At 32.5% G+C, this 22,292-nt stretch overlaps 2 protein-coding genes across 2 annotated transcripts; both read right to left on the bottom strand.

The window, feature by feature from the left end:
- Window positions 1–32: 32 nt before the first annotated feature.
- Window positions 33–17,862, bottom strand: LOC136069351 (uncharacterized). The gene is made up of 3 exons (XM_065777778.1): window positions 17,787–17,862; window positions 802–1,360; window positions 33–735 (listed from the first exon to the last, which is right to left on the bottom strand). The coding sequence occupies exons 1-3, from the start codon at window positions 17,860–17,862 to the stop codon at window positions 33–35; spliced, it is 1,338 nt and encodes a 445-aa protein (XP_065633850.1).
- Window positions 17,863–20,042: 2,180 nt separating this feature from the next.
- LOC136069357 (uncharacterized) lies at window positions 20,043–22,139 on the bottom strand. Its single transcript, XM_065777787.1, has 6 exons — window positions 22,020–22,139; window positions 21,890–21,941; window positions 21,673–21,778; window positions 21,370–21,468; window positions 21,160–21,277; window positions 20,043–21,061 (listed from the first exon to the last, which is right to left on the bottom strand). Exons 1-6 carry the CDS (start codon window positions 22,105–22,107, stop codon window positions 20,505–20,507), a joined length of 1,020 nt encoding a protein of 339 aa, XP_065633859.1. The 5' UTR covers window positions 22,108–22,139; the 3' UTR covers window positions 20,043–20,504.
- Window positions 22,140–22,292: the final 153 nt, after the last annotated feature.

The following is a 22,292-nucleotide window of genomic DNA, read 5'->3' as shown; positions in this document are numbered from 1 at the left end:
CCCGAGTCCCCGGCAGTTCCATCCTAAGGTGATCATTGCTCCCGGCGGTGCTGCATGGCAGCCACCGCCGATATATCATCAGAGAAAGAGGAGGGGAGGGGGTGAGCATGGAGAGCACGTTTTTGCACTCTATTTTCTTCAATCTCAAGAGTTTCAGAGTTACCTGGTCTTTTAGAGCCCACCTCAACCACGGAAGTGAACATTTCAGCATCATGGGCTTGACCATCATCCTGGGCTTTTTTCCTAGCAACTTTCTTCAAATTTACTTTCTTTCTTGTTTGGCTGCAGTTGGATGGGTCAAGTGCCATTGGGTGGACCTCAGGTTTGCACTTACGTTCAAGTTTGGGCCTTAAAGGGCTTGTAGCCTCTTGGGTTTTTGGGCTAAGTGACTCCAAATGGCCTACTTTAGAGGCAGAAGCCCGTTCTTCACTTCGTTGAGACTGGGAGCCACCAAAATTTACCTTTCTTTGTGGAGCACGTGAGTTTGCAATTTTCTGCTGGTTTTGGTTTGAATTTTCTGCCTTGTCCCATCCAACCGGGTTTTCCGCCGCCTGCAGTAGTAAAGTGGTCTGACTTGTTGCAACGCTGGCCTCAGGAACACTCCCCAAAGAGTGGTTTGCCTCAGAGAAAGTGTTTCCCCCCAAGAAATCAGAACCAGGCACGTTCGGAGTGTCAGACGGAGCTCGATTTCCAACACCATCGCTTCCCCCGTCTGCCTCGGTCTGGCCATCACCTCTGTTAGGCTATGATGTGCTTTTTCCATCCTTAGAGAACCAACCCGCCCTCATCCAGTCACCATACAGCTTCTCTGCCCCCTGCCAGTCAGTAGTTTCCTTACAATGTTTTATATCATGACCAAGTTTGCCGCAGAAAAAACATAGCGTTGGGAGGCGCTCATATTTGTAAGTGACCCAGTGTTTACCTCCCTCAGCATCAGTGACATAGCCTCCTCGTCTCAAGGGTTTGTTTAGTTGGACTTCAACCCTTATACGCATGTACTTCGCTTGATCAGATTGCCAGGAACGTTTGTCGACCTCCAAGAAGTTTCCAATCGTACCATCGATATCTTTGCCTACTTCTTCACACATAAACTCAAAGGGCAAACCCCAGATTTGGACCCAGAAAGGTGCATGCGTGAACCCAATATTCGAAGAGGACAAGCCTTTTTTCCAGCGGCACAGGAGAAGGAGGTTGTTTTCGAAGTTCCACGGGCCACTCTTTTCGACCCATTCCATCTGGTACCTTGAACTAAACTTAAACTGTAGAATATCATTTCCAACCTCAACGATTCGTAAATCAGAGCCAAGTTTCCAAGCCGTACGGAGAGTATTTTTAAGAGCTCGGATGTTCTGTTGACGATCTGAGAGTAGTTTTCCGAAAAGACTTAATGATCATTCTTCAAAGTTTGTAACCGAGTTGATGTGCGTGATGTGTATTTCTTCGCCTTCTTCCTTGGTTAATCTGAGGTGTTTGAGATTATTCAGAATAGTTTCTTCCATGGCAGGTGGGTAAGAAAGCTACCATACATGGAGTGGTTTAAAGGTTTGTAATGGGAAAACCCCAAGAAAAGAGGGGAGGAAGTACTCGCTCTGAGCGAGAGGAAGTGCTCCTACAGGGGAGAGTTTTTTTCATAAGCTTGTTTAAAGTTTAAACCTTGATGACATGGGATAACTAATCCAATCTAAACGTAATTTTAAAAAACTCTACAGACGAGATATCCCACTAACAGATCCTTATTGAGAAAATATTTAAATTATTTTCAAATGGCTTCTCCTCCCTTTACCACTGCTTGGTACATTGAACAATGCATAGGGAACTATTCTTCTTAAGCAGCTTTATCTTGGACAGGATTTGTGTCAGAACCAATAGGTACCCATGTTAGAGATTTACTGCACAAATTTAACTTAATAGACGAATGAAAAGGAACCAGATGCAATCGCATGTAACATGTTATTCTTTTTCTAAACAGACAAATTGCGTGTGCTGCAAAATAATAACTTAAGGTATCTGTCTTGAAGTTTATCAAAAACAAATTGATGAAAATAAAAAATTATAGAGGTTGTAGTTAGCATATGTTCCATAACATGTAGTTATATGGCGACAAACTTGATCTTGATTGTTCATTGTTCCTTTATTTATTTTAATCAGAATTTTGAATGTTTTGTGGAGAGAGTTATATAGATACTATATACAGGTGATCAAGTGCAAGCTGATAACTAAAACTATGGCGAATGTTTGTCAGATTTTAGTACATATATATTAACAGCATAAATTTTGTCTTTTTACATGCTACAATGCTCCAAACAAGAGAGTTGGATTATCTTTGGAAGGATCGAACAAATTTGTAAAGACATGTTAAGCAAGTAATGTGAGGCATGAGGACCCAGATGCCAGTTCTGTAATCTTGTTTGTTTGTTTGTTTGTTTGTTTGTCCACACTTGCTCATTAAAATTCATTTTAACAAATGCTTTGTTAATTTCTTTCTTTTTAAAGTAATGATAAAGGGTTTGGTTATATTAATGTTGAACTTCGAACTTAGAATTCTAATCATATACAATAAATTTAAGTGTAGTTTTTTTTTCCCTAAATAATTTAAATATTAATTAAATATAACTAAACTTAAATTTATATTTGAAAGCAATTATTCTCATATTTTAAGATGCAACATTACTAATTAAGTTTTTATATTTAGGTTTTACTCTCATCTCTTTTTCAAATGATTATAGTCAATCCATATAATCTTCTTGTGAAATAATCGATCTTAAGTAAAAAAAAAAAAATAGTTTTAATTTTAGTGAACTTATTTATGTAAAAGCAACTGTAACGAGTATTTGAGTAAATTTTTTTTAAGAGATTCATATTTGAGAAAAATTATTATTATTATTTTTTTTTAGAGAGAGTTTCAACTTATGGTATCCACTCATGATGATAGCTTTTTATCATCAGACTAAGACACCAATCAGTTTTTGATGTAAGCGGGGATTGAACTCCAAATCTCTTATACAACCATTAGAGACTTTATTAGTTGAGCTAATTGGAACCCACAAAAAAATCTTTTTAAATAATCAATAATTTTTGTATTTCATGTTTGAACATTATTATGATATCTTTCATTGTTATCTTTTGTTTTGTGGAATTCTTGTTCATTTTTTTTGGGGGTAAAATGCAAAATTCACCCTCTAAGTTTCTTCATAATTCATTTCGGTCCTCTAATTTTGCTTTTGTTCATTTCAATCTTTTGAGTTTCAGATTTATTAAATTAAGGTTTTTTTGTTAACTTTTGTTAATTTTTTTTTTTTGAAAAAAGATAATCTGGAAAATATTTTTCAATCATTAATTGAATTTTTTAATTTATAAAATTAGAAAATTAACCATAACATATAATAAAAGTTGATGGAAAAAAGCCTTAATTGAATAAATTTGAAAGTTAAGAGGATTGAAATGAAAAAAAGTAAAGTTAGAGGATTAAAATGAATTTTGGTGAAACATAGAGGATGAATTTTGCATTTTAGCCCTTTTTTTTTTTTTTTTATCTAAACATTCTACTATATTTTTTTACACTAGTAACAAATTTATCTCCAGATTCTATTTTAGATTTCTTCTTCTTCTTCTTCTTCTTCTTCTTTCTCTCATTGTGTGTGAAGCCTTTCATATAAAAATTGATATTTTCTAATATACATTTGTAATTAAAAAAATATTTACAAATAAAACAAACACTATTTATAACATGACAAGAATATATATAAAAAAAAATTGAAGTGTAAAACACATTTTATTAAAGGCATTATTGTTATGGAGGCAGGGTTGGCCCTAGGCTTAGGCCAATTAGGCCATTGCCTAGGGCCCCCTTACTAGAGAATGCCCCAAATTTGGGGGCAAATTTATTTATTTATTTATTTTCTATAATATTTTTGAGAGATATTAAAACATTTTAGTTTACATTTTTTTTTTCACTATTAAGAAGGCTTAAATAATAAAGTAATGCTAGAGATAGAGATAAGACAAATTTAAATAAAAAGGTCTTACAAATAGACATGGTACTAATAACAAGTAATTCAAATAGGAAAATGTTAAAAATACTATAAATTTTAATATATAACTTTCATTTATTTAATTATTTTTTATACAAGATAAAAATTCTACTCTAGCATAATCTAAGTGTATATGTGTGCGAAACTTTCTTCTAAAAACTTAAATCTTGGCCATTGCCCCTCACACCCCACAAGAACTTATACTTGTGGAGTGATTACTGTACCAAGGGTGCATAGTGGTCTCTATAACTTTTATAATTTGATGTGACAATGAATATGATAGTTAGATTTCAACAAACTATTGAATGTTTTTTTGAATGAATATTTGTGATTGGTGATATATCTTTGTAATTCTCATGTTGTAAATTTTATAATATTTTTAGTATTTTTGTAAGTCTCATGTCATTGATCACATTCATTACAGCACCAGTTTGTAGAAAAGTTTGTTATAACTTTAGCATTTTTTCAAAAAAAAAAAATCATATTAAAAAGTAAAAAGAATGGTTTAAAAAAAATTATTATATAAAATGCTACTTAAATATTATTTAAGTGATAACATAAAAGCCCCATTTGAAGATTTCACCTTAGGCCTCTGAAACGCTTGGGTCGGCCCTGTGTAGAGGCCTTATTCCCTCCCCCCTTCCCCCCCTCATAAAAAATATTTGCTCCAAAATGGTTCAATTCTTGAAAGGGGGGATGCCCAATTGTCTAGGATGCTCTAGAATCCTCCAACAACCCCTTGCTTGAGCCTATAAATACTCACCTTATACCTCCATTAATACCAATTCACTTTTAGCCTTTTGTTAGTTTGAGCCTATAAGCACTAGCATTTGTTTGGGGGGGGGGGGGGGGGTGTTTACACCCCCCAATTGCTATTTTACAATCAAAAGCTCAAAAAAGATGCTCCATCCGGGTATGAGTTTTTATAAATTTTTAGAACCTGTGAACAATTGGTTCTTATGTATAGAACCAAGTGTAGCATAGGATGTAAAAATAATAATATTAATTAATGGACAAAGTTAGCTACAAAATTGGTTGTAGCCTACAACCTTACTCAATATCTTTTTAGTGGAGGTGAATTTTGACAAATCCATAATTGGATTACATTTTTTTTCTTGTATCCTCCATGCTTGTAAAATTTCTAGAAAATTAAAGATCAATAGCTATGTCATTAATAAATTGTTTAAATTGCTAGTTTTTGTAGTTTAAAATTATGCATAAAATATGTGCGTTAAGAACGTAAAGAGCATGCAATTCAACAGTTAGATTTTCAAAATATGCAATACAATCAATTTTGTAGCTAAATATTTTCCTTATTTTATTAAATATATCTCCTCACTCTCTTTCTCATCTCTAACTCTCTTTTCTCTCTCTCTCTCTCTCTCTCTCTCTCTCTCTCTCTCTCTCTCTCTCTCTCTCTCTCTCTCTCTCTCTCTCTCTCTCTCGCGTTGGTGTTGGGCTTTGGTTTTGGGGCTGGGGTTTGAATTGGTGGCGGGTTGCGTGGGTGTGGTGGCTTGGGTTGAAATTGGTGGGTTTAAACCGGACTGCGTGGATGTGTGGTGGCGATTTTGATGGGTTCAAATCAGTGGCTTTCTCGGTGGTTGTGGGTTTCTGCAAGCGTGGGTGTGGTGGCTTAGGTTGATCGATGCTATGTTTGATTGATGCTAGATTGGGTTGATTAATGCTACTGGGTTTGTCTTTTATTATTATTATTTGCTGTCTTTGGGTTTAGATCTGAACTACTAACATGTTTTTGTTATTGTTATTGTTATTGTTTTTTTTTTTTTTTTGTGATCTTCATTGTAGATGTTTGATTGTGGACTGTGGAGTGTGTTAATGTGGTTTGGATCGGATGTGTTTTTTTTCATGTGGGTATTCCTAAAAATTTAGGATTTTGTGGTGTCTTAGTGATGGTGGTGGTGGTGATGGCTGGCTTTTGGTGATTGGGTTGAGTTTCAGTGGTAGGTGGTTGCTGGTGGTAGTGGTGATTGTTGGGCATGGGTTTGAGAGAGAGAGAGAGAGAGAGAGAGAGAGAGAGAAGAAGAGAGAGAGAGAGAAGAGAGAGAGAGAGAGAGAGAGAGAGAGAGAGAGAGAGAGAGATAGAGAGAGAGAGAGAGAGAGGTGTTTTATTTTTATTTTTATATTATTTGTTGGTATAATTTATATTATTTTAATAAGTTGTATCTAAATATAAAAACTGGGGTGTAGAGTGAGTTGTAAAATGAGATGGTAAAATAGATAAACTAGATTTTTGGGGTGAAAAATAGAACTTTTTTGCATCCTTGGATGTTAGTGCTCTAAATACTCATCTTATGGTGGGTTTTAATTAGCTCAACTGGTAAAGTCTCTGATGGTTTAATAAGAGATATGAGATTCAATCCCCGTTTATACTAAAAACCAATTGGTGTTTTGGTTTGAAAATAAAGAGTTATCATTAAGAGCGGATGCCATAGGTTGAAAGTCTCTCTAAAAAAAAAAAATTACTCATCTTATGAATTTTGTTAGATTTTATAATATATGTTGCATCCTAAGTCAACTGTTATTAGTATTAATTTTATCGAACAAATCATCCTTATTTGGTGAGATGCCTTACAAGAACAAATGATGTCGAGATGTTTGATGTTAAAATAGGAGAATCTAAGAATATTTGTCATAATGAAAAGAAACAAAGTGTTGATGGAGATATCAATGTAGTATGAAGAGCCTCAAAGTAAAATGGCAGGCCTAGCTAAGACAAAGAAGAAGAAGAGAGTACCTAAAAATAAATAAATAAATAAAAAAGAGAAAAGAAGAAGAAGAAGAAGAAGAGAAAGAAAGTATTATTCTTTTTTATTTAGGAAGTAAAATTATTTTTCTTTGTTCTGATGAAGAACATGTTTGAATTTAGCCACTCATTGTACGGGGCACTTGATTCACATATTTCTTTCTATGTTGTAGACTAAAGCTAGATCTTTGATAGCTTGTATGAGATGGCTCTGCTTTTGTGCTCAGTAAAGTTTGAGAGTGACGACAACCATGACACTATCTTTCTTTTACCATATGTGGTGTTTGGTACAGGTTAATGTTTTAGGATTCCTAGGAATGTTTAAAGATTCCCATGTTTGGTTATAAATCATGCTAGGGAATCAGATGCGAAGGGAATCTAGATTCCCCCCTTAAACCCCTCTCAGTAGGAATATGAATTCTCTTTAAAATAGGTAGGAATAGCTACATTTTTAGAAATGTGATTCCTAGGAATCACATTTCTAGGAATCTGGATGCCAGGAGTAATGTGGATTCCTCCGTACCAAACGCCACATAAAGGCATAAACTATTTAATCTATCCTTGTTTTTGGCTTGGGTGATAAAGTAATGTTGTTGCATTGATATTTATTCATTATAATACTTATAAAATTTTTTTTTTGAGAATCATTATAATAATTATAATTGATTTTGATGTTTCAAAAACTATTAATATGTATTCTATTATCTATCAGCATAGTTTGTATTCCACGTAGATTACACAATTACCCTTAAGAATCTAGCAAATATAGTCTAATCAAACGAATGCAAAACATATTAAATAAAATAAATAAAAGAAAGTAATTGACCTTGCAAATATATATATATATATATATTGCATTCTTATTTTTCATAGAAATTAAAGCAAATTGCTTTCAATTTAATTTTGTGGTGAGATATTTACTATTTATTGCAAAAAAAAAAAAGGAGTTAATTTAAATGTAACATCACATCATATCATATCATATTATCTATATATATATATATATATATATATATATACCGAAACCTCTGCTGACACCACAATTTTCCACATCAGTATCATTAAAAAAAAAAACAAAAATTCTGATTTTTTTTTTTCTCTAAAACCCGATAATACATAAAGTGATAAAACCCAATAATACAAACCCATTCTCTTCAAGCCGACTCCAAGTTTCTAAAAAACCTAAAAAAACACACGGCCGACTCCAAGTTTCTGAAAAACCTAAAAAAACACACGGTGAAACCTTCAACTACCTCCTTCCTTCTCTCTCACTCCAATCTCTATCTATCTCTATCTCTAATGAGACCCAGAAAACTTATAAATCAACCTATTGAAGAGTGAAAAAAAGTTTGCAGAGCTGTGATCCTTGAACAAATTACATTCTTGGATGACAAAGCAGTCTTTTTATTCAATTGGTGATAAGAACACATATTTCTCTCATAAAAATTTATCTGCAGTTTCTGTCCGTGCTTTGTGCATAAAGTCTATGATCTGCTACTGGTATGGTATTTTCTGTCCATACCAATTTATATATCTTCTTTTGCCGCAACACAATGTTATCTTTACAACTTCTTTCTCTTCAAAATTTATTAGGGTTCTACTATATTCCGAAACATCTTAGATGAAGGTGGCTCATGCGTGGCCTGGAAAGTAGGGACACGTCTAATTCTGTCGTTCTATGGTACACAATTTATTTATTTGATTTTAACCAAATTTTAGCAACGTATTTCACTAAAAAAAAAAAAAAAACACTGTATTTTACCACTAATGAGCTCTTTGAGATGGATTTGCTGGACTAAGTTGTATGTATTGAATATAAATTGGATTTTTTTGCTTAAGCGTATATTAGATTTAGGGATTAGGTTTGCACGACATAATTAGGGGAATGGTCGATTCAATATTACTTTGAATTAAATTACATAGTTTCATTCATTTTTAAGTCATTATACCATCAATCAAAATAAATATATCTAATTTTTTTTTCGTTCTTTGCTTTCTTTCTTCTTTTTTTTTTTTTTTTATTTTTTATTTTTTATATCTTTCATCCTAATATGANAAACAATACTACTTTTGTTAGTGGGAAAGAAAGGAAAAACAGCTACCATACATCATCTATAAAGGAAAAAACCAAATAGCTCGGCAACCCAATCTATTCTGTGTTAGATAGCACCTTTAAGATAATATACCCAATTGTTTTGTTCTTATTACAGAATCTGAATCTAAATTCCCAAATTTTTGAATTTTTACATAAATTTATGATCTTTTTCACTGCTTTAATTTAAAAGATATTGCATTAAACGACGTCGTTGGGTTATTTTGGCATTTTAAAAGGTGCAGGAGTGGTGGGGAAAGTAGAAGTAGATGTGGAGATAAGGGAATAATAAGTATGAAGAATTAGTTAACGCCCTTGAAAACTTTGAAAACATGTATTATATATTTCTATTCTTTTTGTTTGTTTATCTAATTCTTTGACTGATTGAAAAGAATTAGATTCCCATAGGTGTATAAAATTATTTAACCCGGACAAACTTTAGTAGTTTTGGAAATCCTTAAACATTTTTGGCAGTTATAAAAAAACAGTTAAGTTCTTTCTCAATCTAACATTTTAATCTATTTAGATTTTTATAATTTTAGGTGTGTTATTGATGGTTGATATATGTGCCAATTTGGTTGGTTTGTTATCCGCACATCCTGTAATTTATGCTAGGTTTGTTAATTTTGCTTCCAACAATCTCCCTCTATGTTCTTGATATTTGGTTCTTCATTTTGTGAATTTTAATTATTTTTATTTTGCTTCATTCATCTCTCTTCAAATATTACGATTATTTGTTGGTGATATTTCTGCATTATGGCCTTTTTAAAATAAGGCTGCTTTTGAATCAATTTGTATCTATGCTAATGGTGTATATATTGAAAATTTTAATAATAAAGGCATGCAAGACTTGGATAAAATCATGAATCTTAACTTTTGTTGAGGGCTGCAAAAGTAAGAAATGAAAATTCTGGAATTCTGCTTTTGTTTGCACAGTTTTGCAAGGCAGGAAGCTTATGATAGGGGAGCTTTAGTTGTAGAGCATAGAGAAGAATGAAGCCAAGAGAGACTCTTTGTGATACAGTGTAGAGTCAACAACAATATGTTTGCACCTGATTTTTCATATTTAATATGATAACTTAAACAAGTCTTATGAAGAAAATTATTTTTATTGATAAAATATAGTTAGTGAAGCTAACCCCAGCAATTTAATAAGATTTTTTTGTTGATTTACAAAACTCTTTGAATATTATGTTCATTTGTTATTAGTGCATGTCATATATTTTATTTCTGTTAGTGTTTCTTTTTAAATGTGATATGTAATCTTTTGATTTGAAATTTTACCCTTTTTGTTGTGAAGGCAATAACTAGTGATAGAACATCATATTATTTTTTTATCTACTCAAATTGTAAATCACAAACAACAAAAAGTATGTAAGCTTCTGCTTAGAATGAACATTGTAAATTGCTTCAAATGAGCAATAATTTGCTTTGTTGGAAGATTAAGAAATATTTGACAAGGTCACTATATATATATATAGAGACACACACACCTACCTTGGTTGACCAGCTGAAATCCTAATGAAATTTGTATATTCCTTTTTGTGTGAGTTATTCCTTAAAATCCAAAGTGAAAAGGTTCATTTAAGTTGACTAAATTTCTCTCAACCTGACAAAAAATGCATTTAATTTTGATTAAAAAAAATATTTAGCATTTCTAAGAACTTTCTCGTGTATCGCACGGGTTAGCGACTAGTTATATATATATATTTAGAAACTAGTGAAAATTTAATTATTGCATTTAAAAAAATTTTAAGCGGAAATGTTTAGGCGGTGCTCATTTTGAAAAACCTACAGGGAGTTTGGTTTAATTTATCCTCTTTTTTTTTGGACGGCATCCTCTAGATCCTCTCTTTGTCAAGCTAAATACGGATGGCAGTGTAGATGTTAATCTTGGGTAAGCATTGGTGGCATATTGGATCACGGGATTCACCCTTATTATTTGAGCATCAACAAATCAATCATCAGACTTGGTCTCTTCACGTAACTTGACAATTGGGTTACAAGTGTGTCATGTTGGAATTTGGAAATTTATTTTGTACTAAAATTTATCAATTCTAATAGTGTTTTTCCTCTTATTTAGGCATCGTTAGTTTTGGATTGCAGGGAGTTGCAAACCGGCCATAGAGTGGTACATTAAGGCATGTACCATGGGGTCAACCAATGTGGCAACCTTCAATAATTTTAGAACTAGACTCTTTCACATACTTTTTTCCCGCAAACACAATATGCCATATAAAATAACTGTGGAAAGGAGTATGGTAAAATTTGCCATCCTAGATTAACTGAAACCATGACTTGTTTTTAAGTGTGGAAAGATGTGTGCAACAAAGTGTGTAATAAATAATTAAATTCTATATAGACTTGGGGTTTGCACCTCCAATAAAGACATGTCATCTATATAATATAAAAGCAAAACTTTTAACTTTTTATTGACCACTTCTTATTACATCACATGACGACATAAATTTGTGCCACGTATATATTTAAAAACAATGAACAATTGTGCATTATCATTTTGCCCGTTAAGTTTCAGTATCCACTTATCGTTTCAGATAAGATGTATATATTAAAACAAAAAATTGTCACTGAGTAGAAAAGTACCGATAATGCCTAGGAAGAGAATGAGAAATCTGAGAAAAAAACTCACAGGTTTCTTGTGTTTTTAAAAAAGATGAAAGAAAAAAAGTTAAAGAATAAGTTACCAAATGAATATGAACCATTATTTATACTCAAAAGATTATGACCCTTCAATAGGCATATTTTCATTCAATATGCACCATTTTGATCAAAACGCCTATTTTCATTTAATAAACACATTTTCAGTAAATAGATACATTTTCGATCAATAAACACCTTTAATATATATCTAATATGAAGGTGTGGGGCCTGTTAGTTAAAAAAGTATAGTAATCCTCAGAAGTGGGCTCGGGGCCCAATGGCCCAATCCGAGGACACTTAGTTATCCGAGTACAGTCTAAAAAAGTTTTATTCTTACCAAATGGGTAATATAGGAGGAACGAGTAGATATTATATACAGCGGCATAACACACGTCCGAGGACACCAAAGTCCGAGGTGAATGTAACTTTCATGTTAGTGGAGAGACTCCGCCAAGTTGTATCTGAACTGGAAATTGGATATAGCTTAAGGAAGTATCGGGGAAGGTAGCGAATATCTTCTAAGGCCATCACCTCCACATTAAATGCTTTCCAGCTAACACTCTGGCCGCATTAATGTGGAGGTGATGCCTGAACAGTAACTAAGCAGCTTTATGGCCACTAAGCTGAAGGTTTCGGTAGGTACTGGATGGGACAGAAAGGAACTCCCAAGATAAGAACTACACGTGTACGATGGAAACGGGGGGAAAACGGAGTATATAACATAGGAACGAAGGAAATAAGGGGGACTTCTTCTGGCAGAAAAAAGAAAGAAAGCAGAGAGAGAGACTGACTGAAAAAGAGCCGAAGAGAGTTTTTTTAGGAATAAACCTAAAGTATCCCTTGTTACTTGAGGAGTAGAACCTTTCCTGTCACACAGTACTAGTTCTTGAGCCCATACTCTAAAAATTTATTGTTTGGGCTTGTTGGGCTGAAAACTCACTCATACTCAGGGTTAATCCAATAGGCACCTTTTGGTATATCAAATTTGAAGGGTTATAACCTTTCAATAAGCTACTTTTGGTGTGTGTATATATATATATATATTATAACATATCTTATATATACAACACAAACTAAACTACAAATGTAACATTCTGTCTCTTATTCCTTCCTACAAAAAACTAATAAATAAAACAACACTACTTTTTTTTTGCCTAGCTAATAAAACTTTGTGCTACTCTTTCAATACCATTTTTTTTTTTTTTTAATTTCATGTATTTTTGCTTACTACTCCAACTCAAAAATAATAGCTTTTTTTTTTCCTTGAAACTCATCTAGTAGTTATTCATGTGCATCGCACAAGTTAGTGACTAGTATCATCATATTATGAAAACATAAATACATTTGATCACACATGATCATATCTTAATAAATACCATATTTTAGGTTTTAAGTAAAAGGTTGATATGGTATTATTAGATTTGATCAAATGTATTAAGTTTTAAGTAAAAGGCTAATGTGACAATTTCTTATTGAATTGTGGAAAATATGAATTTTTTACTCATTCTTACCAAATTCAAACTTGTGCAATGAACACTACTTTTCTTTTTTAAGAGGGGTAATAAACACAATTTTGGCAAAGAGGGAAAGATCTTCCTTGGACAGGAGATTCCTTTAAATTAGTTGCGGTTTATCAAAAATAATGGCCAAAATAGCATAATAGCACTGTTTACCGAAATATATATCAATCTACTACTAGTTTGGAAAAATGTAGGAATCTACTAAATTTTAGAGACTCGAGTTTGGGAAACTCAAGTTTTTCATGGTACTGGAGTTCCATGAACTCGAGTTCTCTATGAAAAATTTTCAAAATTTTTTACAGTACTCGAGTTCTATCAAAAAATTTTCAGCAAATTTGAAGGCTATTTTTTCAAAAAAACTCAATTTTATAGAACTCGAGTACCATAGAAAAATTGAGTTTCCTAAATTCGAGTACCCAAAAAATGATAAATCCTTACATATTTCTAAAATAATAGTAGATTGATATGTACATATATATATATATATATATTTTTCTATAAATAGTGATATTTGGTCATTTTGGAAAAAAATAATAGATAATAATAATAATCCTCTGTTTACAACTAAAGAAACCAAAAATAAAAAAGATTTTTTTAAAAAAAATCTAGTGTTGTGGGGTAGACTTGACTGTTACAACCCCCTTAATCACTCCATAAATGTCACTCAACCCACTTCATAATCAGCACATTAAAATGATGTGCAACTATCACACATCCTTCGCAAGCTGTTTTCTCATTGATCAGATTTCTTGCTGTTTCGTTGTTTCTGATATGGCTTTTGAATTGGTTGTTTTTTCAGTGGTGCACTTCTGTTAGGAGGGGGTGTTTATACTTTTTTGGATAGGCTATTCCCAGTCACGATGGCAATGTAGAGTACTGGTTTTTTTTTTTTTTTTTTTTGAGAGAAATGTAGAGTACTGATGATAATATCATGTTTAAAAACAGAAATATATAAATAAAGTAGAAACTGTCGAGCATAGGCAATATATTCTGCTGTTTGTTTTTCTTTCTTCCGACCTCTTAATTGTCATAATATCATGTTTAAAAATGAGGAAAAGAATTGCTCCCCATTCTAGTGTTTCGATAACACTAATAGCGTGAAAATGAGTTAACTGCGATGGTAAAATCAGCGCTCTTTTCAAATTATTTAGTAAAATTTCTTTTTGTAAAATTATTTTTTGAAGAGATGGTTTCTCATTTTTGGTGTCTGACTTGACAGTGCTAAGTTAGCAAATGGTCCACGTTAAATCTATGTTTGGTTAGATGGAAATTGATTTTTGAAAAATATTTTCCACATTTACAGATGTTTGAGGCAACAAAAATGTTGGTGTTTCGATTGACTGTAAAATAAAATCACTTATGGTAGAAATTGGTTTACGATTTCATCTTCTGTAAACAATTTCCGCCTTATCCAAAACTTATCAATTGAACTTCCATACTCTACCCTCTATTGTCTATCACCCCCCCCCCCCCCACCACCCACCACTAACATCTCCGGTATCCGATGGCCAACCACCACCATCGGTGGCCAATGATCACTAGCGCTTGGCACTACAGGTCTTTGATCAAGATTTTTTTTTTTTTGTTAAATCTAAAATTCTCCCATTTTTATTATATTTCTACTTTGGACTTGGGAGATGAGAAAATATGTTTTCTATAACATTTTCAGGAACGCAACCAAATACTTGAAAATATTTTCCGAAATATTTTCAAGAACACCATCAAATACTTGAAATTAATTTCTTTTCTAAAAATTATTTTCTCTAGAAAATATTTTAAATTGTCATTAAACTTCTCTTCAATCGATAATTAAGAGGATAATATAACATGTACTCATATAGATAGTGACACTTGATCCAAAAGTTTAACCGGTAATTCTTCTCATTAGTATCCGATGTGGGACTTTTTTAATTATCACACTATTCACATGTATATATTATATTAATTGCATGTTGATCCGGAGCTGGCAGAAAATGGCTTGTTTACACCACCAATCAGGAGCTATCACGTTAGACATTTAATGACGACGTAAGAATTTCTTGCTATACACCTATGTATCTATTTACTCCATAATTATTAAAATTAAGGATGTCGAAGCCACTAAATCATAGTTTTTGTGGTTTCACTTTCAAACCAAATGTTCTGGTTAAATTTCTCAATAATTTAGAAAAATGTACAAATAATATGTTACATTTAAAAAAAAAAAAAAAACTTTACAAAGTAGACATGCTTGCCTAAAACTGCCCCCATGTTTTTGTCTGTGAAGGAGATGCTATGACTTATGAGAGGAAGACATCTAAAAAGAATTTAAGCAAAATAATAATAATAATAATAATTAATAATCTATGTTATTTCATGCAGTGCACAAGCTGAACTCCATTCCATATTATATTACAGGTACGTAAGGCAGGCATTGCCTAACATTGGCGGGCAGGACAGCAATAATCAAAGTGATAAGATTTTCATTCATTTATTTCTCCTTTTTATTTATTTATTATTTTTTTATCAATTCGAAATACATTTTTTTTAAGGTAATTATTGATTGTGATCAATATATGGCAAATGACATAAAAGAGTTCAAATCTAAAAGTGTAAATTGCACGAATACCTATCCAATTACATTAATTCTGGTTTGGCTTTGGTCATTGTCGGTTGTTTGTTAAACGTAAATTTATTTAACTTATTTGTTTTAGTATAGGTTTTTATTTTTTTATTTTTTTTAAGATCTTACATTTTTTAGGTATACCTATATATACACATATATTAAAAGTTTAAACAAATAAGCAAATAAACTCTCCAACCATTATAATTCTTTGCTAATCAGTAATCACACACTCAATATTCAATCATTTTAATCATATCCATATACTTTTTGATTGGATTAATCATAATCTTTCCGTTCATGTTAATTAATAATTATTAACTGCACTATTCGGGTTTGTTAAACGTAAATTTATTTAACTTATTTGTTTTAGTATAGGTTTTTATTTTATTTATTTATTATTATTATTTTTTAAGATCTTACATTTTTTAGGTATACCTATATATACACATATATTAAAAGTTTAAACAAATAAGCAAATAAACTCTCCAACCATTATAATTCTTTGCTAATCAGTAATCACACACTCAATATTCAATCATTTTAATCATATCCCTATACTTTTTGATTGGATTAATCATAATCTTTCCGTTCATGTTAATTAATAATTATTAACTGCACTATTTGGGTTTAAGCCAAGGGAGTCAATACCGTACCGGAGACTGTACCGGTTTGGTCAGCGGTACAATATATTTCGAATACCGGTCAATACCAGTGTACCGTTTCGAGTTTACCGCTATTTTATATTTATTATATATATATATATATATATATATATACACACACAAAATCTCTAGGACCATGTTTATAAACATGTAATATTTCATTTATTGTTTATCTCTAGCTCACGTAACTGCCTATTAATTATTAAAAATATAAAACTAGTGAGTGGCAACTGGCAATAGTTGAATATTCAGCAAAAAACAAAAAAAAACAATAGTTGAAAATTTGAAATAAATGATGTAATTGAAATTTCAAATTTGTTTCAAATTTCAAAGTCTACACGTGTGGTGTCAGTACACACAAAATAAGATTACAAGAACCACACAAAACAAAAGGACCAAGGGTATGCAGCTGTTAGTCTAAACAACAGATAAGAAGAAGTGAAAAAAAAAAAAAAATAAATAAAGAAGGGAAGTGAAAGGAACGAAACTGAAGGAGGAAGAGGAAGGGATAATCAGCGAAATGTTGACACCGACCAACAAAGTGGTGCTGGGCTTGAAGGCGACATGAGCCATTTGGTACTTTTATGTTTTGTTTTGTGTTTTGTGTTTTTTTTTAAGAAGCTTTTTGTACCGGCCGGTTTTTACTTTCCGCCTGAAATGGCCGGTATTTGCCGGTACGTCCGGCATAGTCCGGTATAAACCGGTATTTTGAGCGGTACAATTTAAGGGTGTGTTCGGTACCGTTTTATCCACCGAAATGAGAAATACCAGCCGTACCGGTCGTACGGTACGGTATTAACTTCATTGGTTTAAAGGGATATCCTAGCTATAGGAGTGTCACTAGACTTTAAAAAAAAAATAATGAGTGTTCTAACATTTTACCCGCGAAATATATATTATAAAGTAAAAAATCTTCCACATACAGTTAAACCCTCTTTATTATGATATGAACACTGAGTGTAACTGGACTAAAAAAAAAAAAAAATTGATGAGTGACTTTATATTCTACCAAAAAAAAAAAAAAAAAAAAGAGAGAATAAAATCTCCCATATATTACCCAAAAAAACAAAATCATAAAATATTTCTCTCTCTCTCTCTCTCTCTCTCTCTCATATATATAATATTAATTAAAAATGGTATAAAAATATCCCATATATTACTCAAAAAATAATAATAAAAAATATCTTACGCACACAATATAAAGGTTCTAACACAACCATGATAACTTCTAGCCTATATAATATGCTAAAATTAACATAAAATTTAAAAAATATTTTTTTAGAGAGTTTGATCTATAAAGTCCGCTCCTGATGATGTCTTTTATTATCAGACTAAGACATCAATTGATTTTTGGTGTTGGTAGGGATTGAATTTCACAAGGCCGAACCAAGGTTTTAAAAAAAAAAGTGCAATTCCTCTCATCCAACTATCACCACAAATGAAATAATGACCAGCACAAGTGTCTGCACGTTTGGTCATAACTGTAGTTGGCACAATCATGTTCACACCATCAGCTTTGGTCGACATTCAACGAATCACCGACTCCAATACGACTCTCGCAACTTACAGTACTGCGCCATTTGCCACCACACATGCCTCTTCTGTGTCTTTGCTGTCAACGCTGTCCCACATTCTCTCTTCGGGGTCTTTTTCATGGGTAAAAGGTTAACGAATATCTGGAGGCAATAGCTTAAGGTCGGATGTTTTACCGTAATTGATCAATTTTTTGGCTGCAGTCACACGAGTTAATTAAGAGTAAATACTTTTTTCTTCTTTTGGTTGCTTCCAAATGAAGTGGGATCCAATAGATTCTTTCTTAACGGAAGTGCAATAAAATTTGTTAACAAAAAGTCCTTTACTTTTCTTTTCATTTGTTTGTTTTGTTTTTGTTTTTTATTTTTGGCATTTTCCAAATCATTATGTAACAATTTATAAGACACTTCATGTGTGTTAAAAAAAATTGGACTTCAAATCAATTTAGAGTTAGCCTTTTCAACTAACTATGATTTATAAGACTATCACTATGTGTTCTTTTAGATAATTACATAATTAGTCAAAAAAGTAGTGTAACTAAAACTACACAAGAAAAAATTTGGCTTCAAATATGTTTTGAATAATCTTGCTTTCAACCTACTACGTGTCAATTAAAATACCATCCATGTGTTATGTGATTTGTTTAATTTGAACACCTAGATTGTCTTATAATTTTCCATGTAATAGGTTGAAAAATATAAATCCAACTATGTTTAGAGCCAAACTTTGTTTTACATGAATATAAATAGTCTTTTCAATCACCACATAGGTTGGAGAAATATAGCTTCAAACCGAATTAAAGCTAAACTTTTTCTTATTTAAACAAGTCATATAACTTATTAAAAAAGTCTCGTGACTAAGTGTGCGTTTGACATTGATAAAAGTTGTCAGCTTATTTTATTATTTAGCTTATTTTTGCTACCATTCATGAGTCCTACTGCATTTTTTGGTACTATTTATGAGTTCTACTGTACTATTTTAACTAACTTTTACCTTTATCTATAGTACTTTCAGCAAAAAATTTTAATTTTAACAAAATAAGCAGATCCCAAACAGACCCTAAGATTACATACGGATGATTTTTCAATCACCACAGAGCATAGGAGGAAGATAACTCCAAACCAGAACAATTATTTATCCATTTTAGACTGAAATGTACTTTCTCATGCTGTTAACGGTATACAGTCAACGGAATATCACCTCATTTAAAATCTCATCCCAAGATTACATACAAATGATTTTTCAATCACCACAGAGCATATTGGAGGAAGATAACTCCAAACCAGAGCAATTATTTATCCATTTTAGACTGAAATGTAATTTCTCATGCTGTTAACGGTATACAGTCAACGGAATATCACCTCATTTAAAATCTCATCCCAATGCATCTTAATTTAAATGACATGGCATTACATTTACCTTTAAATTCATTAAATACTTAGTCTTCATTATGAAATGGACATTCTCCCTTTCGTTCAAAACAAATGAAGAGAATCATAATCCTCTATTCAAATTTAGAACTGCCATAAAATAGGGTAAGATTTTTAATAGGGGGCATAAACAATATGTATATATCATGCCCTCCGCCGATTTCTCGTTCATAATATTGCAATTTGTTAAATTATATTCTAAATATGTTTAAACAATAATAATAATATCCCATTTATATTGGTTTTCATTTCTGAAGACCAATGCCAAGATATTGCCAGAAATCTTGGTGTCTAAGTAATACTTAAAACAATGAGAGGTCCTGGGTTTTAAAGTCAGGTAGTGCATAGGTTATCAGGGACAAAATATTTAAAAACAATGACATTTCACAAATCAATACCACTGCTAAAAAATAAAGAAAAAAGGGCGATACATCAGAAGAGTGAAGTGAAGGTTCTACTATTAACCTCATCCTGAACAAAGGGATCTTCCTATCATGAAGTAAACAAACACGACTATACAGGCAGTTGCCCCAAAAATTAAAGATGCATTGCATGTTTATGGAAGAGTTGGTGGTACAGCTGATGCTTGTATCAGCCATCTCAGGGTTCACAATCCATACTCTGGTTTCAAGGCTGCTTTCTAACATGCTTTCATCCCAGAAAACTAATAACTAGTTGATTTAATTTTACAATAACTACAGGCAACCTCGTACAAGTATTGCATCTAGGACATGTTGACAAGCATAGTAGAATACCTGGATTCCTTGTCAATACAGTAATAAAACAAAAGTAACAGAAAGTTTTCACATGTTCTGTGTGTTTGGGGTGGAGCCGTATGGCCATTTGATATTGAACAAGAAAATGGAGCTGGCATAACAGCAGGTAGCCACAAATATAAAATCAAATCTACCGTGAACTTGCTTATATTGCAACAACAATTTTTAACATATGCTCCCCACACATATCCCCAGTATACTCAGGAAAACTCAATTCATAGAACCATATATCCACTCTAGCCTGAACAGCGCATTATTAAAAGAATAATGCAACTATAATTTCATATTAGTAGCAAGGTAACCAACATCATCACCAAAGGGAACTAGATTTACTTACTGAAAAATTGCAAGCCCAGGAATTCTTCCATCAAATCAGGGGACACAATAGGCCAGACAGCATCTCATCTCTGTCACCCAAATGTAGAGCAGCTCAAAATCCATACTTCATCTGTCCATAGGTCTCTGCACCTGATGGAAACGGATGCAACAGCCTGTCAACAAACAGGGACTCTGGCATGTGATTAAAATTTCTAAGTTCAAAGTTGTAGGTGGGATTTGAGTAGGCATTAAATTTATAATTGCTATGCTCAAACCACTGATGATGCGACCCCAGCAAAAAAGATGCACTAGCAGAGTTCCTAGAAGGCTGCCTCATCATGGTCAAAGTGGATGGCATATCATAACTAGACAGTAGATTGCCACTTTGAAATTGGTAAGAATTTTGTGGAGGACCAACATATGATTGACAAGCAGGAACTCTATCATTATTAGTAGGGTGAGCAAATTTCTGGTGCCTCTTAGAATATTTCGGGGCTCCTGAGATTGCATTTCCTTTGATATTGGCAGGTCTCAGTAGGGGGGCCTCTTGATGTTGATGATGTTTTTCAAATTTCCCATGTCTATCAAAATGCTTCTCCTTTTCTGGCACAGTGGTCTTTCTTGATTGAGATGATCTTGTATGATGGAATTGTTTCTGACGTTTTGAACCTAATTGTCATCAGAAATAAATGTGAATAAGAATCTCTAATATTCTAAAAGTAGAAAACTCAAGAAATTCTACCTCCTTTAATCCCGTCATCCCATACCTCCATTAGAAGACAATGTCTTCTTCCTTTTCTTCATTTCTCTCACAAGTCTTGCTGCTGTACCTCGTTTGTGCTTCTCAGCCAGCACTTTTATTCTTTCTGATTCATTACTCCAATGCTAAAAAGGTGGACAAGAAAACATTCAAGTAAGCCAACCTCTGGAAAAGTCTTTACCTGATAATATTGTCATTCCATTATATAACAAGTTACCCGTCTGAAAGTTCTCATCTTATAGAGGTTACGGCCCTTAACAAGCAAAGGAAAAAGTGGAGGCAATCTGTTAATACCCTTGCTCCAGAGAACCTCAACCTTGCAAATCAGAAGCATTGATTGGATACATAAATGACTAAATGGGTAAACTACAGTGTCAATGAATAAAAAAATGTGTAGTAATAGAAGCAGATATTCAATTATCAACAAATCACTCAGATCATTAAACTGATTATTTCCAGTAATGCATTTAACTTAGGTATACATAATAAGCACAAATCATCAAGGTGATAATTGCCCTACTGTAAATGTATGTTGTTGTTTGGATGCACCATAGCTTTCCTTAACAACCCTTCCAGCAATGATTCTCTTCCCAAGAAGCCTACCATGCCTTGTCACCTTATTAAACCTGTTTGAAAATAATCCCTTAATTTACAAAGAAAAATAAAAATTTAGGACCTAGATGAAACATCAAAGAGATAAGAGACAATAAAGAGGAAGAGCCAGGGTGACTGTATACTTCTCATAAACTTTCTGTGTGAACAGAACAACATCTCCCTTACAGACATCACCTGCAATATATAAAAAGGTCATGATTATCTCCAAAATGCCACAAGTTCACAAAATAAAGGAACAGACACAATATTTACCTGTACAATTGATAACAAAAGTTGATCTGGGATAAAAGGCCTCACCACTTCCATTTTTTATCCTGAGATGTAAAAAAAAAAAAAACATATTACAGAAAATTACTAATGGAGTAATAAAACAACTCTAGAATGAAAGCATCTGACCCCCACCAAATTTTTTTTTCCTCTCAAATACATAACAAGTGACACAGACTCACCTAAATTTCCACATTTTGTCTGACATGATCTTATTGAGATAGATAATCTACTGATTCTGACTTGACAACTATCCTA

Source organism: Quercus suber, unplaced genomic scaffold, assembly GCF_002906115.3.
Source record: "Quercus suber isolate HL8 unplaced genomic scaffold, Cork oak 2.0 scaffold_164, whole genome shotgun sequence".
NCBI classification, from domain to species: domain Eukaryota; kingdom Viridiplantae; phylum Streptophyta; class Magnoliopsida; order Fagales; family Fagaceae; genus Quercus; species Quercus suber.
This window is presented reverse-complemented; position numbering and strand designations above follow the sequence as displayed.

Excerpts from the sequence above, each read along its gene's own strand:
- LOC136069351 (XM_065777778.1), bottom strand. The coding sequence starts at position 17,862 with ATGTCGACCAAAGCTGATGGTGTGAACATGATTGTGCCAACTACAGTT. Across the intron at positions 1,361-17,786 it reads ACGTGCAGACACTTGTGCTG|ATCGTCAACAGAACATCCGA; the intron begins GTCATTATTTCA and ends AACTACTCTCAG. Across the intron at positions 736-801 it reads TGGCAGGGGGCAGAGAAGCT|AGGTGATGGCCAGACCGAGG; the intron begins GTATGGTGACTG and ends ATAGCCTAACAG.
- LOC136069357 (XM_065777787.1), bottom strand. The coding sequence starts at position 22,107 with ATGTTTTTTTTTTTTTTACATCTCAGGATAAAAAATGGAAGTGGTGAG. Across the intron at positions 21,942-22,019 it reads TTTTGTTATCAATTGTACAG|GTGATGTCTGTAAGGGAGAT; the intron begins GTAAATATTGTG and ends TATATATTGCAG. Across the intron at positions 21,278-21,369 it reads AGATGAGAACTTTCAGACGG|CATTGGAGTAATGAATCAGA; the intron begins GTAACTTGTTAT and ends CCACCTTTTTAG.